Source organism: Aaosphaeria arxii, assembly GCF_010015735.1.
Source record: "Aaosphaeria arxii CBS 175.79 unplaced genomic scaffold BU24scaffold_1, whole genome shotgun sequence".
NCBI classification, from domain to species: Eukaryota; Fungi; Ascomycota; class Dothideomycetes; order Pleosporales; genus Aaosphaeria; species Aaosphaeria arxii.
In genome coordinates this window covers 4,962,695-4,979,471 of record NW_022983474.1, presented here as the reverse complement: position 1 = coordinate 4,979,471, position 16,777 = coordinate 4,962,695, and the positions used below count along the sequence as shown (strand labels likewise).

Sequence of the window (16,777 nt, the reverse complement as noted above, 5' to 3'; positions counted from 1 at the left end):
TTCAACACGCAGCGGTTACCATGAGTGGGTCGCGACCTTCATATAACTCCCACATTGAGGATCAGGACGAAGGACCCGTAGCTTACGACCCGGATGACCCTTTCTGGCGAGATATGGATGACGATGATGACGACATGGACTTTGTGCCCGCACAAGAGGATGAAGACGATGAAGATGACGAAGACGGATTCTTCCATGGTAACAAACTACACCATATTTTCATAGCAAAATCAGCTACTAAATGGTCTTCCAGATGCTGCAGAGGATCTTAGTGGCGTAGAGATCGAGCTTGAAATCACGGACGATGGCGAAAATAACGAGGACGACAACGACGAAGACGCTGAAGAGGGACGGGGTGGTACTGCCGGTAGGCGGCAACCCGTCATTAGTATGATTGCATCCATATTCCCTGAAACTACCTCCTGCTTACAGCCTCCAGTCACTCCGGACCAAATTCTTCGGTTACTCGGCTCTGGCGGACTTGCGCAGTTATTCGCTTCCGATATAGTAAGAGGAGGAGGGCGGGGACAGCATGTGTTCTTAAATGACGACGATGACGACGACGGTATCGCTACCGGATATGATCCAATAGGTTTTGGGCTCAGGAATAGGAGATTGAGAAGAGGACCACATGGACCAGCTACATTCAATAAAGTGCCGAGCGATACCGGGCGAGAACTAATGAACAGCGGCACCTTTGGATCTAGCTATCGTTCAGAAGACACGCTACAAAGGAGGAAGAAGAAGCTTGCATACAAATTAATGAGAAGGGAGCTGGGACTGGGAAGCGATGGGCGACAGAGGAATGCGAACCGGCTACTGAAGCAGGATATGATTCCAAGCTCAACGGCCGATACTATCATTCATTACAACTCGAGATGCTACTCTGGCCAGTTCTCGGATGACGGCAACTTCTTCTTCTCTTGCGCGCAAGATTTTCGCGTTCGAATGTACGACACCTCAAATCCATACGACTGGAAGTACTACAAGGTAGACCGACCTGATCAAAGTGTATATTTTGTAGTTAACTGACATCGAGTAGAGTGTGGTGTACCCTTATGGTCAATGGACCATCACAGATGCTTCCCTGAGCCCCGATAATCGTTTCTTAGCATACAGCTCTATCAGGAGTATAGTATGTTTAGCACCAACAGACCCCGAGAACGACAGTGAACCGACGCTCCTTGATTTCGCCAATATAGGGACTGCAAATCCTCACGGATTTCACACTTATTTTGGAGTAAGTTTGTCCTGCGTAGGTATAAGTCGATTACTAATCATACAAGATATGGTCCATCCGGTTCTCCGGAGACGGAAGGGAAATCGTAGCAGGCACTGGCGATAACTCGGTTTATGTTTACGACATCGAACGGCAGCAGTCCATCCTGCGCATACCAGGCCATCAGGACGATGTCAATGCCGTCTGTTTCGGCGACTCACAATCACCGCATATTCTTTACTCTGGATCCGACGACACGACATTGAAGGTGTGGGATCGTAGAAGTATGGGAGATGGACGAGAGGCAGGCGTGTTCCTTGGACATACCGAAGGGTTAACATATGTCGATAGTAAAGGTGACGGACGATATGTGCTCAGTAACGGAAAGGACCAAACAGCCAAGCTATGGGACCTACGAAAGATGACAAGCAAGGACAAGGCTGATACGATCGACCCTTACGACTACACCACCCAGTTCGAATACCGCAGCCACGCTTACGACGAGAATACATATAAGCCGCACCCACACGACACTTCCCTGGTTACTTTTAGAGGTCACAAGGTCCTGAAGACTCTCATTCGATGCCATTTTGCGCCACCTGGGAGCACCGATTCCCGGTACGTCTATTCTGGAAGCTATGACGGAAAGGTTTATGTGTGGAATATGGACGCGACACTCGCTGGAACAGTTGATGTTCTCCAAGCTACTAAAAATAGCCGTCCCCGGGACAGCCGCTCGCTGGCTGATACATATGATTTCTTCCATCGTGATGGCGGTGGTAGTTGGATGACGTGCGTGCGCGACGCAAGCTGGCATCCAAATGCACCTATCATTGCTGGTCAGTATCCTCCTCAAGTAATTATCTGTATTTAGCTGACATTCTCTAGCGACATCATGGAATGGTTGGGGAACATCCCAGGGGACATGCACTGTACATACATGGAATGATGGCCTCGAGGACGACGAAGCAGAACCGAGAATGGGTAGAAGAGTCAACCCCGAACTGCGACACGAGGAACGACTATATCGCAGTTCAGGGCGCTCACGAGGTACCTATCAAGAATGGTCAGAATGATTAGATGGCATATACTGTAGATACAGCCATGAGCTTTTATAGGCGAAGTTATGGGAAAGGGTCTCCTTTTTGGCGTACAGAGGCTACGATCTCCTTGTTGTATATCCCAAGTAACAGAAATATAGATTGAGTTCATGAGAAGACCGTGAAGGCCGCCAGAGGACCCTGGTGAGACTGAGTAGACTCAAAATGATATCGTCGTCATTGACGATCTTGATTTGGTATATTGAACTCCCGCTAGCCAACTGTCCCTATCGTACAGCATTTTAAAGCGGACTGCCGCGTGGATGAAGAAACCACCGGGTCCGTAGCTATTCTGCCCATTATGCAATCCCTGCTTCCTTGTCCAATCGCAAAATTCCTCCGTCTCGCACTCCTTTCGTTTCTATCGTCTATGCTCCTCCTACGAGGATGTTGTTCACGGGTATGTGGATGAGCTTCACAATGTACTGTTGATTGTTAGAATTTATTATCAACTCGAAAGAATGGGAGAACGTACGCCGATGACTCCCATGACGATGAATCCAGTTGCGACAGCTTGGCTGATCTTGATGAACTCCCGCTTGTCAGGCTTCTGGCATCTGTTGACTGGTAATAGGTTAGCACGTGTCCAGAACTTTCGAAGCTGTTCGACTGCAGATTGAATGCGTTGCGCAACAGAGGGATCGACTAGATGGCGAATATGGTCCCTCGGGCCGCAATACAGCATCAATTCCACATTCTAGGTGGCCAACATACTGAACTGAACACCTTCGCGGACGAACTCCTGGGGAAGATCTGCGAATTCCTTGATTTGGTCGGCCATGGCTGAAGAAGATAATGTATTCTGGAGGGTGATTCGTAGGCGAAACAATCGATTCGATGTCGACAAGGCAGGATCTGAATGGATGGTTTATGTCCAGGAGTTAAAGGGTTGAGTCGAGAAAGTATGCGGAGTTGGACACATTGCGCGGAACATCCCGCAGGGATTTAGCGCGCCCGCCAAGCCGCTAGTGACCCCGTGTGCCAAAGCTCCTGGACCCAGAACCTGACCTTTTGAAGTCCTTCACGACAACTCCTGCTAAGATCCTTCGATTAGGCATTATCTCTATATATACCAAGAACAGGTCTGTCGAACGTGACAGATATATTCATTCTCACTCGTCTAGGGTTGCCACGCATTTGGCGAGGTCTGACGCGCTTGACCCTCTCGATTCGAGATACGCGGAGGAACGGGTAAAGGCTCAATAGTCTTCTATCCCTGGTCGAAGGCATACTTCACCCTGAGAAGTCTCATTGCTTGTATTGCACAGTGGTGCTACGTTTGATCGAAGGAATTTATTGTATCACAACAGTTCGCGTTGCGGTCAAGCTTGTACTGGGCGCTGGCGAGTAAGGCCAGAGCATCGAAAGAGCATCGCATCTCTCACATCTGTACGCTTTTCACCTCCGTATCTGCCAGAGGCGATCGGATTGTACATCTCGCATCTGAGTAATTTTTCTGGACTTCACCTAACCCTTCAGGGTGGAAGTGTACGTATTTCCTCTGATCTGCGCCTTCTCTTGTACTTTTCTTTTGTCGTCACGCAGGCGGCATGTGGTGCCAGTTCGTTTTGCTTCAAACTTCATCTTGTCATATAGTTCGCTGATGAGAACACCCCACACAGACTTGCATGTACTCTGCCATATAGGCTTCCCTACTCAAGTATCTACAGACAATTCAAGATACTTGCCATCACTCACCCTTAACCTATCCTGCAGACTTGTGTTGAGCTCACGCAGTAACAATGGCCGACGACGACAACTTCGATATCGATATCTATGGCGACGACACATCACCAGACTATCAGGATTCGAGTCTGCAGAATGACGTAAAACAGGGGGACTCTACGCCAATGCAGACTGATAGTAATGCGGATAACTCAACGGCGCCTAATGCCAACAATTCGAGTGGCCCAGAGAAGGCAGATGTAAAGCCAGAAGAAAACTCACACCAGGAGAATGGCACGCAGCAAATCTCAAGTACTGGTGGATCTGCGAACGATCAGATTCAGATGCCGAAACAGGCCCCTCAGCAGCAGGGACTCAAGCGAAAACAGGGCGAAGTCGATGATCGCCCAACAGACCCTGGCGCAACTTCCGCCTTGATGATTAATGATCTCAGTTGGTGGGTTAGCGAGGACGATATCCGCGGTTGGGCGAACCAGAGCGGCTGCGAAGATGAGCTCCTTGATGTCACCTTCAACGAGCACAAAGTCAACGGGAAAAGCAAAGGGTACGGCCCCGATGTGGTGGCTTCCATGTTGTAATATCGACAGCTAATCTTGCGAACAGCCAAGTATATGTGCACTTGCAAACTCCACAAGCCGCGACTGCTCTTAAGCACCAACTCGAGAATTTCTACAAAGATCAGGCGCATGCGAAGAAGCCTTCCGCGATCTTCAATCCGCCTCATGTTAATCCATTCAAGACCCTCCCGAAGGACGTTCCCGCTCGCGACAAGAAAGGCACTGGAAATTTCGGTGGCAACCAGGGAGGAGGAGGAAATTATAACAGATTCAACAACAATCGAGGAAACTTTAACAACCGCGGCAACCAAAACAACATGGGATTCCAGAACCGAAACTTCTCTGGCCCGGCCGGCGGAAATATGGGTGGCAACATGGGTGGAAACATGGGCGGCGGCTATGGTGGTAATAACTCCATGAATAACTTCGGAGCCAATCCAATGGGAGGTATGAATAACTTCAACGGCGGAGGCTTCAACCGTGGCGGCATGATGGGCGGAAACATGCGAGGGGGCATGAACAACCGCGGCGGTCGCGGGGGCAACATGGGCATGAACAACATGGGCGGTATGAACATGCCAATGGGTGGCAACATGATGGGAATGGGTGGAGGTATGATGGGGATGGGCAACAACATGGGTAACATGGGCATGATGGGCGGTATGGGTACGAAAACATTTCATTGTGATCACTTTCCACTCTCCGTCGTAGATTCTGCGAGCTAACATATCTCACAGGGGGTCCAGGTGGCTTTAGTGGCAACCAGCCTCATTTCAATCCGGCCTTCTTCAACCAGAATCAGGGCGGCAATGATGGCAATTGGAATCCTCATGGCGCAAAGCGACCACGACCTGAATAGATCGTTCTGGGTCATAGGCTGAGCCGCTGCTCTATCCCAATTGCGCCGCAGTTCATGCTTCCCGATCGACTCATTAGCCATCAACCCGGGATTGACGGCCGTTGTCAATCAGGTCGAGCATACCGCTGACTTTGCCCACGACATCTCGGCCCATGACCAAAATTTCCAAATTGCTCCGCGCGAACCGCCTACTTTCTCTTTCTACTCCCTTCTTCGGACTCACGAAGTCCATATTTCATGTAACTTATACATTAAAATAATGGCCTCAGGCGCAATCATCGGTGCTTACATGTAAAGGATGGCGTAAAAATCGGGCCCATGGAGGCAAATTTCAAAGTGCTTTCGAAAGCCTTTACCAAATAAGGATTGGAAATGATACTTAACTTTTCCACTGCATGTCCCCCTTCACGTGGTTTCTTCCTTTTGAGGCTGTATGTACATGTGACGGGTATCGCGGAAATTTGTAGAGCATTGTCTGACTTCATTGCGGGTAGTGGGCAGATGTAATTTCGGCTGTATTGGATGCTAGAGATTGTGTTTTCACAGAGCACCGTCACCACTGAATCCGGACCTCAACTCGCATAACTCACAGGTGGCGAAGAGTTGCGCGGAGAGAATGACCTATATCTGGATGCCATCGCACCGTCATGCCGATGAAGTATACATCGCTTGGATTCCAAATAGGACCACTGCAAGGCATTACGAATTGCGAGGGCGAAGAGCCAAACTTGTAATAGCTCGAAGGAGAGCAACAGAACTCCGAGATGAGATGCACAATATACAAAACATTTCATCGACTACAACGAAAGCCTGGCGATACTTGGCGGAAAAATTACGGAAGACAAGTACCTGGTTTGAAATTCATTTGGAGACCAGGCCCGCCGGGACCTGCATATCGCTATACCCGGGATCTTTCATATTATTCGAACAAGCAACGATTTCGCTTTAATATCGGCGAATCACGTCTTGGACTCTACATACACTGCTTTCTGGATGCTTACCGTTTTGGTAAATTTCTCCGATGCCTTCTGAGACAGATTAATCCAGCAATATCGAAGCAATCATATTGGCTTGGCTAGGCCTATTTTGATACGGATTCAGGATAGATGTTCATTTAATTGTTGCTCGACTTTGCGGGGATTGCACTGAAAGCATGGATTAGATGGGCAGACAATTTACGATGAATGGCGACAGTAGGACATTTCCTATGTTCCTATAAGAGATTGACTTCCAGAGTTTAATGCAATTTACAATCCCACGCTGTTGTTCAATATTTACTTTCACACGATGGTTTCTGACAGTTGGAAGGCAGCTTTCCTGGCTGCATCTGCAACATTGCTGCAATCAGCTGTCGCGCAGAATGTGACATGCAATGGGTCATTCTCTCCCATTTCAGCCTCCAACTTTGTCAGCAAGATGAATCCAGGATGGAATCTGGGCAACACACTCGACGCTGTCCAGAAAGAAGGCGACTGGAACAATCCACCAGTCGTTGCTACGACCTTCGATGACATTAAGTCTGCGGGCTTCAAGGGAGTTCGTCTTCCGGTAACATGGGCTTATCATTTCACGTCGGAAGCCCCTGACTACACTGTTGATCCTGTCTGGCTACAGCGCGTGTCAGACGTTATTGACATGATAACGTCGCGTGGATTCTATGCCATCGTGAATGTGCATCATGATTCATGGACATGGATGGACCTTACAAAGGAGACAGACTACGCTAAGATAGAGGACAAATTCTACAAGCTTTGGTATCAGATTGGTACGAAGCTGGCATGCAAAGGGAGCCAGGTTGCATTTGAGCCTATCAACGAGATACCCGGAACTACGGCTGAGCATGGTGCTGAGGTCAACAAACTCAACAACATTTTCTTGAAGGCTATCAATGACGCTGGAGGTTTCAATCCGCAGCGAGTCGTGACACTTGTTGGGAGTGGGGAAGATGGGCCAAAGACAAGCCAGTGGTTCGTGAAACCAGATGCGAAGTTTAAGAACCCTTGGGCGATTCAGTACCATTACTACTCACCTTGTAAGCTTCCGAGTAACTCTCACATTGTCCTTTTGCTAAAACCTGTACAGATGACTTCATCTTTAGCGCCTGGGGCAAGACCACATGGGGCAGTGATGCAGACAAAGCCTCTCTTGAGGCAGATATCGCTGCTGTACGAGGTAACTTCACGGACATTCCTCTCATCATTGGAGAATGGGCCGCTTCCCCTGTTGCTACCGAAACCGCAGCACGCTGGAGATATTTCGATTTCTTCATCCGCACAGCCGCGAAGTACAACACTGCCACTGTTCTGTGGGACAACGGTGCCGACTTCTTGAACCGCGCAACCCATCAATGGCGTGATCAGGTTGCGCTTGATATTCTCAGAACTGCTGCCGCTGGGAAAACAAACAGCCTTCCCGATAGCACGACAGACGGTTCCACTACCCAGAACAGCTCTGCTTATGTTTACCACAAGCTGAACGAGACCGTCACTGATGTTGAGCTTCCGTTCCATTTCAACGGAAACTCCTTCTCCTCTGCGAAGCTGGCTGGCAAGAACTTGGCCAAAGGAAAAGACTACTCTGTTTCAGGAGAGAAAATAACATTCAAGAAGTCGTTCTTGTCCACGATCCTGACATCCAGCTCCCGAACAGGCTCACTCGCCAACGTCACACTGAACTTCTCCGCCGGCGCATCTCTACAAGTCAACATTCTCCAGTGGTCGGTTCCAACTCTCGGCGTTACATCCTCAAAAGTCCCAGCCTCATCAACAGATTTGTTGATTCCCATCACTTGGGCAGGCCAGAACCGACCCGCAGCTGTCCGAGCAGTTAAAAATGATGGAACGTATCTGTCTGATGATTGGACGCAGTATTTGCCCGATCTCCAAAAGGCCAGGATAACGTACAATGGTCAGTGGAACTGGGATGGCCAGAATGTGGTGCTCCCAGCTGCTGTTGTGGACTTGGTGAGACAGGGTGGAAAGGACACCACTTTTACGATTGAGTTCTATCCACGGGTACCAGGAAATGTAGTTAATTATACGTTAACAGTGTAATTGGACATTTTTTTTAGACAGATTGAAAGGCTTTGTTCGTGGTTCAGCTCAACGAAATATCACGCTAAAGTCAAACTCCGATGCATCGTTGCGCAAGATGGCCCTAAAAGGACGCAGATATGATGCTGTTCGATAGATGTAGCTACTGTGACACTTCCTGCATTTCTAAAGTAACCCATGGTTGGCTAGTATTACGACTTTAATCGTGCTGTGACACTACTCCGCCACAGAGATGAACAGTGAGAAGTGATACATATGTGTTGTCATGGATACAAAATGTACATTGGTGCTAGCCGCGTAACAGTATGGAACGAAGGAGTAGTACCAGTGGTTGCACGCCACCGACATTGGTTGCCTTCTTATATCTAGTCATAGGGGCAAGAGCGCGTGTACAATAACCCCGCATCAGCCTCCAGATAGAGATCTCAACGATCGTCTTATTTCCTATGGCAACAAGAAGTGGGATGTCTACTCCCTATTCAATTCTTGAAAAGTTGTCAGTAGGAGGGCGAGACGACGACACAGACGACAATCAGGACGATGACCGGGACAATGACCAGGACAAAGAGCTCATTACGGGCATCGACCTCAACAGCGAAGCATTAAAGCGACTGTGTACCGGACGCTTCACGACACCCAATTTCGACAAAGAACCCGAATATCGCGAGCAGAGATTAGATATTGCTTCAGCTGCTCTATACCTGGGCGGTGGCGAGGCCCATGGTAAAGCCCATGGTAAAGCAGTCTGTCGTGTTCTGACCAAAGCAAAACCCAAGCGACCAACCGAAGAAGACGGGAAATCTGCTGCGCGTTGGCTGTACGACCATCGTATACAAGACACTCTTGAAACCCACTGACATAGGTAGGCACTATGAGACAAGCGGTATATCTTTCGATGATTTTGAGGTAACTTGACCAGAATGTAATCCAGCATTGAATGGACTAAGCTAACAGTTCTGCACAGCGTCTTGCCATCAATGCTACATTGGAGCATCATCCGGAGCATTTTCGGGTCGTTACCTATCTGCTGAAGAAAATCCGGACCGTGTGCAAAGAACGCTCTCCTTATGGTAGCTTCATAAAACCTGGAACAGTCCTTCGATGTGATGGAAAGGATCGAAAACTCCCGGATAAGCCGGACTTGCACGCATCGTTCATTGCGTGGCCCTACTTTGATACAGGAAATTTGAAACCTCCGACTACCTCGAAAGACAGCCTGCTTCATGTGCCTCGTGGCTTATTCCGGTACTCTTATCCCCAAGAGAATACCTTGGATCGGGAAGATCACCAGGTCTTTCGCAAATTCCGAGGCGTCGATGCAAACCAGTATTTGCGCGTATCCCAGCTCTGGGTTTTGGTCCTACAATCCACTACCATAATTTCTTGTGGTCCTGAAACAATCACAAAAACGTTCGGTAAATATGTTGAAGTCATCGACGGGAATAAAGATTTCAGTGGTCAGCCTTTAGTAGAGGTAACTGATGTTTTCCGAAGAGTCACTTATTTTCCAATTGATCAGTGCGAAGACTTTCACCGGCTAGAGCGAACCATATGTCGCAAGTGCCTTCCCGATGACAACCAGGAGATCAACAATTATACTCTTCATCATGGAAATAGCAAAGAAGAGATCGGATTTCTTCAATGGGCAACCATTCTCAGGGAGAACCAATCTATGTTCATACATGTGAGAATCAATCGCAAGGTAGCTGTCCCTGACCGCTCGACACCTCGATGTTCATCGAAGGATGTGGACGAGATGCCTGACACATACTTAAGTGCCCGTTTGGCATGTTGCAGAAGGTAAGTTGTGGTGTCGAACCGGAAGACAGGCTTAAGTAACACAACATAGTTTATCTACCAACGCGGAACTTATAGGCCTCTCATACCTAGAGGAATACGTAGAAGATACTAAAAAGCATCTTCTACGCCAAGGCTATGTGGTAAATACTGAAGCATCCTTAAGGGAGTCGTCTGTCGGTCGACTCTGCTTGACGACTTTTAGACGACCAACAATGAAACTGAACAATGACCCAGAACTGGCAACAAATTCCCTTTCAGATGCCCAGAGTAATCTCTTACTGATGGCATGCACTGGGTCGAGCGATCTTACATCGCTTGTGTAGTGCATTCATGCTCCTCTAGAGACACTTATACTGTTCATGTTTCGAGACTTTGTTGGGCGGCCCTTGACAAATTTTACGGTCCTCGAACTTTACCAAGAACATCTATCGAAGCTCGTAAGAATCTCTGATACTGTTTAGCTACCAGTACAACTAATCGAATTTCACAGCGATACGATGCGGGCCGGCGTCCTTCGAGGAAACTCCTCCAAGAAATGCATCTCTTAGAAGAAGAGATGGAAATAGTTGAAACAGTTTACAAGCAGCAATTCGAGGTGATTCGCCGCCTAGGAAAGATTATCGAACCCGACAGCTACCGAATCACGGAATTTGTGCGCATTGATGCGCATAAGATCGAAAGCAGAATCCTGAAGAGAGTAGGGCGAATGGCTTGTGAATTTAACGCGCGTTTCGCATCTCATCGGTCTCAAACAGCGAAGGCAGTGCAGGACCTGAAATCCGATCTTGAAATTGCCGGCCAGAGACACTCGAAGGCAATCCTCGCATTTACACTGGTCACAATCGTTTTTCAAATACTGTCTTTCGTGGCTTCACTTTTTGGTATGAACACCTCCGACATAAGGGAAATGGGGGGTACGCAGGCCAAATATTGGCAAGCTGCGCTGCCACTGGCTGCTCTCATTGGAGGCATATCTCTTCTCGTGGCGTACGGTCCACCTATTCGAGAACGATTCGGAAGATGGCGCCGCGAAAACCACGACACATCACAAATCAAGAAGAGATCTTGGATCCAAGTTTTCAGTCGATCAAGGCGGAGAGACGAAGAGGACAATGACCTTGTTGAACCTAAGTAGTTCTCAGAACACGGAAGGATAATATTGCAACAAACAAGCAGTGATGTACAAACAGTCACTAGCTGTCAGATTGGTTATTTTCTCAACTTGGTATCGGAGTTTCAATATACTTATCTTAGATCTATTATTTGCTCAAGGTAGTTGTTTTCTGCATTGATATTGGAGAATTAAGCAAAACGTCTTATTTCTTGTCCGTATCTGGAATAACAAGCTTGTTCATAATTTGTAGAGATGTCTTAGACGTAGACGTCCTGTGAGTTAAGATATGATGAAGAAGACATCGTTGCCAGTGATTTGACATAGCTGATTGTTATTGTATACCATTACTAACTTGATTAGTACTAGTATGGTTTGCATTAAGCACTCTCTACGAACATATCCTCGCCCCTTCCATACAACCTCTTGACAGCTTCAGCTCGTCCGATAAATAAACAATGTGGCGGCGTTTAATCACGCCGGATAGTCCACCAAAGGAAAGCGATGCGCTCCGCTTTGGGATCCTAGGAGCTGCGTCGATTGCGTGAGCACCAGCCTTGATGTTTCGTTGCATCGCTGTTTCTAATGGCAATATAGCCCTTTTGCCTTGATAATACCTGCGCACTCTCATCCTGAAGTCATCGTAGCTGCCGTCGCGGCTCGGGACCCAAGCCGCGCGGAGGCGTACGCCAAAAAGCATCGAATTCCCACCGTTCACAAGAGCTATGATGGTAGACTCGTCTGCACTTCGAATGTCCAGCGCTTGATCTGACGAAGAACAGACTTGATCGAAGATCCGAGTATCGACTGTGTGTACATTCCACTTCCCAACGGCCTGCACTACGAGTGGGCTCTCAAAGCGCTTACAGCTGGGAAACACGTCCTCCTGGAGAAGCCGTCCGTGTCCAACACAGCAGAGGCACACTCTCTGTTCCGCCATCCGCTATTCAAGGAACCAAACCCGCCGGTGCTGCTCGACGCCATTCATTACCGTTTCCATCCCGCGTGGCAGTACTTCCTGACCCTATTCTCCCCAACCGAAGTCAGCCACGTGCAAGTGACCAACAAAATGGTCGCTGGCATCATTCCGGAGAAAGACATCCGATTCCAATGGTCACTTGCCGGCGGAGCGCTCATGGATTACGGCTCGTATGCTGTGAGTGTTATACGCGGCATCTACCGCGACGAACCGAGTAATGTTGTTTCCGGTTCCCATGAGCCGCTGCGCGACGGCCAAGATGAACGTATCGAAAGGGCACTTTCAGCGAAGTACGAGTTCCCGAATGGTGGAACCGCAGACATCGTAACCGATCTTCGAGCTCCTTGGACTTGGGAGAATATCACTTCGCTCGCGCCATCGCTGGTCGTGAAGCTAAAGGAAAAAGATGAAGGTGTCACCGACGGCTTGAGAAAGATTGTCGCGACTGAGATCAAGATGGTCAATTACATGATACCTACAATCTACCATCGCATACATATCACGACGACCACTTCCTTTGTCGATGCTCAAGATGCAACGAAGGTCGTCCGCAGTAGCTCAACGAAAGAAAGCAAGACGATGTACAATTGGGCTCCGACATCTGAAGAGAAACAGCCCGGCGAGGTTTACTGGACTACGTACAGACACCAGCTGGAACAATTCGTCAACCGAGTACGAGGAAGGAAGGGCAATGGGGTCTGGATCTCAGGCGAGGACTCGATCAAGCAGATTGAGACCATCGATCGAACATATGAGAAGCTAGGTCTACCGATCAGGCCCTCAAACACAGGTATCCAGTCATGAGCTGCATGGCCGAGAACCTAGTATGATGCTGTTGAACTTCGCGTATATACCCTCACAGATTCCGTAGTGTGGTTTAAAACCACAAATGGCGAGCAAGCGGGCGTTCTGGGATATTCACCTGTATTTGTATTCTTTACTTCATCTACATGTAAGATACCGATATAGTTAGTTTACTCTACATAAAGATGATATACCATAGAATGCAGCATGAACAGGGATTACGATACCTTATGCGATCCGCAGCGATCGTCAGATCCCACCCCACATCCCATCAACTCCCATCGTCCACAGCACCTCCAACCACAACACCTCCGCTCCAATCAATCCACCCCCCCAGAGACTCAACATGCCTCCATGCACAGATCTATGCCACGCCCTCTCAACCCTCCAACTCCCCGAATCCCGCCTCCCCTCCCACTCCAACCTCGTCACCCAACTCAGCCTCACCCAATCCGACCTCGACATCGGCCGCCCCCTCGGCCACTGGACCTCCATAACGCAACGCACCCACTGCCCCTTCTGCCGCCTCGTCACCGCCGCCGTCCGCGCCCACGCCCTCGCAAAAGGCATCGCGGCCATCCCTCCCTCCCAACCCATCCACGTGATCCTATTCCCAGGCGAGCAGTCACTACGTCTATCGTACCCCTCCCGTTTTGGCATCCGCCTCGCATTCATCACTGAAGACGAAGCAAGACTCAGCGAACCCGACACCGCGAGGTTTGTGCGCGGGACGGGCATCCGGGGGGAGGTGGTTAGGGGGTGGCTTCGGGCGTGCGATGAGGGGCATGCTGGGTGTCGTGATGGGGTTGAGGGGGTCGAGGGGGTCGAGGAGGGGTGGGTGAGTACTTGCCAGCCTTCAAAGACGATATGCCGTGCGTGTTAAATTGATTCGGGGCTAGGCGAGGAGTAGGAAGGGCATGAGAGCTTCGTTCAACGAGCGCTTGACGTCGAATTTCAGGCTCATTGACTTGGAGAGGGGGTGTGTGTGCGAGGCGATGCTGCATGAGAGATATGTGGCGCTGAGTTATGTCTGGGGGAGTGTTGAGATGTTGAAGTTGAGGAGGGGGAATTATGATGCGCTTACGTCTGAGGGGGGCATTGATGCGCTGGGTGGGGAGTTGCCGGTTACGATTAGGGATGCTATGGAGCTGGTGAGGGGGATTGGGGAAAGATATTTGTAGGTTGGGGTTATGAGGTGTTGGTGAGTGAATGGCTGATTGATTACAGGTGGGTGGATGCGTTGTGTTTGATACAGGACGATGAGCAGGATGTCACGATCGGTGTGACAATGATGAATTCTATATATCAGAGTTCTTACTTCACGATCGTGGCAGGTACTGGGTTCGACGCCAACGCGGGTTTGCCAGGCGTAGGGAAAACAATGAGAGATGAGCAAAGGGTCAACACGGTCGAACGTCTATCTGAAAACATACAGATGGCAGTTCTAAGCAGTATCGACTTGCACCTGAGCAACTCATTCTACAACAAGCGTGGCTGGTAAGTCGCAAACCCCCAAAGCCATCCTCTTAACAAAACCTAACAAAATCCAGGACATTCCAAGAACTCGTCCTCGCCAAACGCACCCTCATCTTCATCAACAACGAGGTCCACTTTCGCTGCCACTCTGCAAACTGGTCCGAGTCCTCCTGGTCCGACAAATGGCTCCACTGGCTCGACGACGACGATAGCAACATCACCCGCATCCCAGAACCCCACTCCGGCGTAATGCCCTCCTTCTGGGCCTACCAGAAACTCTGCGAAGACTACACGCGCCGCACGCTCCGCAATGACGGCGATGCGGTGAGCGCTCTCGCGGGCGTCATTCGTCCGCTGGCTGGCGGCATGAGGACGGACGTGCTGGAGGGGCTGCCGGCGAGGTTCCTGGATCACTTTTTATTGTTTGTGTCTACGAAGGCGGGATCGAGGAGACGGTCGCTGTTTGCGAGCTATTCGTGGGCGGGGTGGGAAGGTGGGATTTCGTGGCCGAGGGAGAATTTCATATGGTTTGAGGATGGGGGTGAGAAGAGGATTTACGATACTAAGAACGTCGTGAGATACATGAAACATAACCGCACAGTGCAGTTCAAGGCACTGAAGCCTACGAAAGAGTACAAAACCCCAACACCCACACTGCCAGAGCTGCCTTCAAAACTCTCAGATTTCCTCAAAGAGTACCCGCAAACCTTCATTGGAGAAGAATTTCAGTACGACACTCTTAGAATAACACCGTGGCACGCGGGAGAGACGATCCGCCATTATGAACACCAATGGGACAGCATACTCGACAAATCCAACAGCAAGGAGCTAGGAGAAGCTACTGAGCTTTCGTTCTATGGCACCACACTCATGACCGCGAACGGAGAGGCCGAGTTCGAGCGCATGATACCAAAGATCAGGGACAGACAGGATATCAAAATCATCAGAAACTGGATGGCCAGTCGACGTTTCCGTAAGCTTTGTTCCACGGACATTGTTCCAAGATTCTGATCTGATACCTACAGGCTCAGAGAAACACGCCCAGTCAATTAGGAGCTTCGTCAAATCAGGACCTTATAGATTTCGAGATTCTGCGTTATCCCAAGAACCGACGGTAGCAGGACTCCAACCTGGTAAAGTGGACAAGAGGACGGCATACGCAACGCGGTGGAATGAGGAATATCCAGACGATGCGCGTCCTGTACCGTAAGTCGACCTATACTGATGTCCAGTCAGGAAATTGACTTATTGCTCCAGAAATTTCCCGCCGTACACCATCCTAGCATTCTACACTGTCTCGATCAACCTGATCCTAGGTAACAACAACACAACTTCATCCAGTCATTATCCCCAAAACAGTCTTGAGCAAACCCCCGGAATCGCACTATTATCAAGCGAAAGTATCGTTGGATCTCTACACCCCGACAACATCGCATTACTCCCTCCCCCAGGATCAAAGATCGAATGCCTCGTCATCTCACGATGCAACACCCCAACCCTCGGTTCCGCGCTGCTGTACCTTCCAGAACACGATACCCAGCGCCCGTGGACGCTTTTCTGGGTACTGTATGTCGTCTGGAAAGACGGCATCGCAGAGCGACGTGGTGTAGGCCAGATACTGAAATCAGCTTTCGAAACTCGTGTGGAACCGCTGCCTGCTGTGAAGCATGTTCTCCTTGGATAATGACAGCTTACAACATCTCATAACTAGTCATACTAATGTTGTACTACACCTCCCCATTCTTCTAGACCATCTAAGATAAAAAAAAACTCACATTCTACGCATTTCCATTGCACGCGCGCCATCATTTGTCCGTGGCACGTCCGCCCGCCCGTTTTAGCCTCCAAGATCGAAGCAATGGAAGTGGAGAAGGATGTACGAAGTCTGCGGTGCCTCAACCGCGGCATGCATGTTGGGTAGGCGAGCTTACTCTCGCAACGTCTGACGATTGTGGGTTAGCACCTCGTAGGTCGATCCTTTTGGGGACAACCTTAGGCAGCCGTGGAGGAGAGATTATGCGGGTCAGCTGCATTGCATCCTGTTAAGCGGCTATGACAGATTGGGCCTCGCTTTCATGTGCAGCAGAGTTGTATAAAGGATTTAAATGTCCGTTGATTCAATGGAATTGGCTG

General features: G+C 49.4%; 7 protein-coding genes across 7 annotated transcripts; 6 read left to right on the top strand and 1 right to left on the bottom strand.

Annotated features, from left to right (window-relative positions):
• Positions 1–20: 20 nt before the first annotated feature.
• On the top strand, positions 21–2,295 carry BU24DRAFT_339026 (WD40 repeat-like protein; the record flags this gene model as incomplete). Its single annotated transcript, XM_033523157.1, has 6 exons — positions 21–198; positions 254–388; positions 440–942; positions 1,043–1,240; positions 1,287–2,058; positions 2,108–2,295. The coding sequence occupies 6 exons, from the start codon at positions 21–23 to the stop codon at positions 2,293–2,295; spliced, it is 1,974 nt and encodes a 657-aa protein (XP_033390511.1).
• A 234-nt stretch (positions 2,296–2,529) lies between these two features.
• Positions 2,530–3,213, bottom strand: BU24DRAFT_417820 (protein translocase SEC6). The gene is made up of 3 exons (XM_033526818.1): positions 3,034–3,213; positions 2,795–2,883; positions 2,530–2,744 (listed from the first exon to the last, which is right to left on the bottom strand). Exons 1-3 carry the CDS (start codon positions 3,098–3,100, stop codon positions 2,688–2,690), a joined length of 213 nt encoding a protein of 70 aa, XP_033390510.1. The 5' UTR covers positions 3,101–3,213; the 3' UTR covers positions 2,530–2,687.
• Positions 3,214–3,793: 580 nt separating this feature from the next.
• Positions 3,794–5,458, top strand: BU24DRAFT_39118 (uncharacterized protein). Its single transcript, XM_033525102.1, has 3 exons — positions 3,794–4,549; positions 4,609–5,246; positions 5,300–5,458. Exons 1-3 carry the CDS (start codon positions 4,062–4,064, stop codon positions 5,419–5,421), a joined length of 1,248 nt encoding a protein of 415 aa, XP_033390509.1. The 5' UTR covers positions 3,794–4,061; the 3' UTR covers positions 5,422–5,458.
• A 1,250-nt stretch (positions 5,459–6,708) lies between these two features.
• BU24DRAFT_488441 (glycoside hydrolase family 5 protein) lies at positions 6,709–8,474 on the top strand (the record flags this gene model as incomplete). The annotated part of the gene is made up of 2 exons (XM_033533549.1): positions 6,709–7,453; positions 7,504–8,474. 2 exons carry the CDS (start codon positions 6,709–6,711, stop codon positions 8,472–8,474), a joined length of 1,716 nt encoding a protein of 571 aa, XP_033390508.1.
• A 446-nt stretch (positions 8,475–8,920) lies between these two features.
• On the top strand, positions 8,921–11,409 carry BU24DRAFT_471283 (uncharacterized protein; the record flags this gene model as incomplete). Its single annotated transcript, XM_033532682.1, has 6 exons — positions 8,921–9,302; positions 9,337–9,380; positions 9,439–10,274; positions 10,324–10,414; positions 10,598–10,711; positions 10,765–11,409. 6 exons carry the CDS (start codon positions 8,921–8,923, stop codon positions 11,407–11,409), a joined length of 2,112 nt encoding a protein of 703 aa, XP_033390507.1.
• Positions 11,410–11,812: 403 nt separating this feature from the next.
• BU24DRAFT_417818 (NAD(P)-binding protein) lies at positions 11,813–13,405 on the top strand. The gene is made up of 3 exons (XM_033526817.1): positions 11,813–11,929; positions 11,983–12,116; positions 12,168–13,405. Exons 1-3 carry the CDS (start codon positions 11,844–11,846, stop codon positions 13,166–13,168), a joined length of 1,221 nt encoding a protein of 406 aa, XP_033390506.1. The 5' UTR covers positions 11,813–11,843; the 3' UTR covers positions 13,169–13,405.
• Positions 13,406–13,446: 41 nt separating this feature from the next.
• BU24DRAFT_488439 (HET-domain-containing protein) lies at positions 13,447–16,777 on the top strand. Its single transcript, XM_033533548.1, has 6 exons — positions 13,447–14,006; positions 14,068–14,345; positions 14,396–14,665; positions 14,719–15,617; positions 15,670–15,850; positions 15,902–16,777. The coding sequence occupies exons 1-6, from the start codon at positions 13,515–13,517 to the stop codon at positions 16,326–16,328; spliced, it is 2,547 nt and encodes an 848-aa protein (XP_033390505.1). The 5' UTR covers positions 13,447–13,514; the 3' UTR covers positions 16,329–16,777.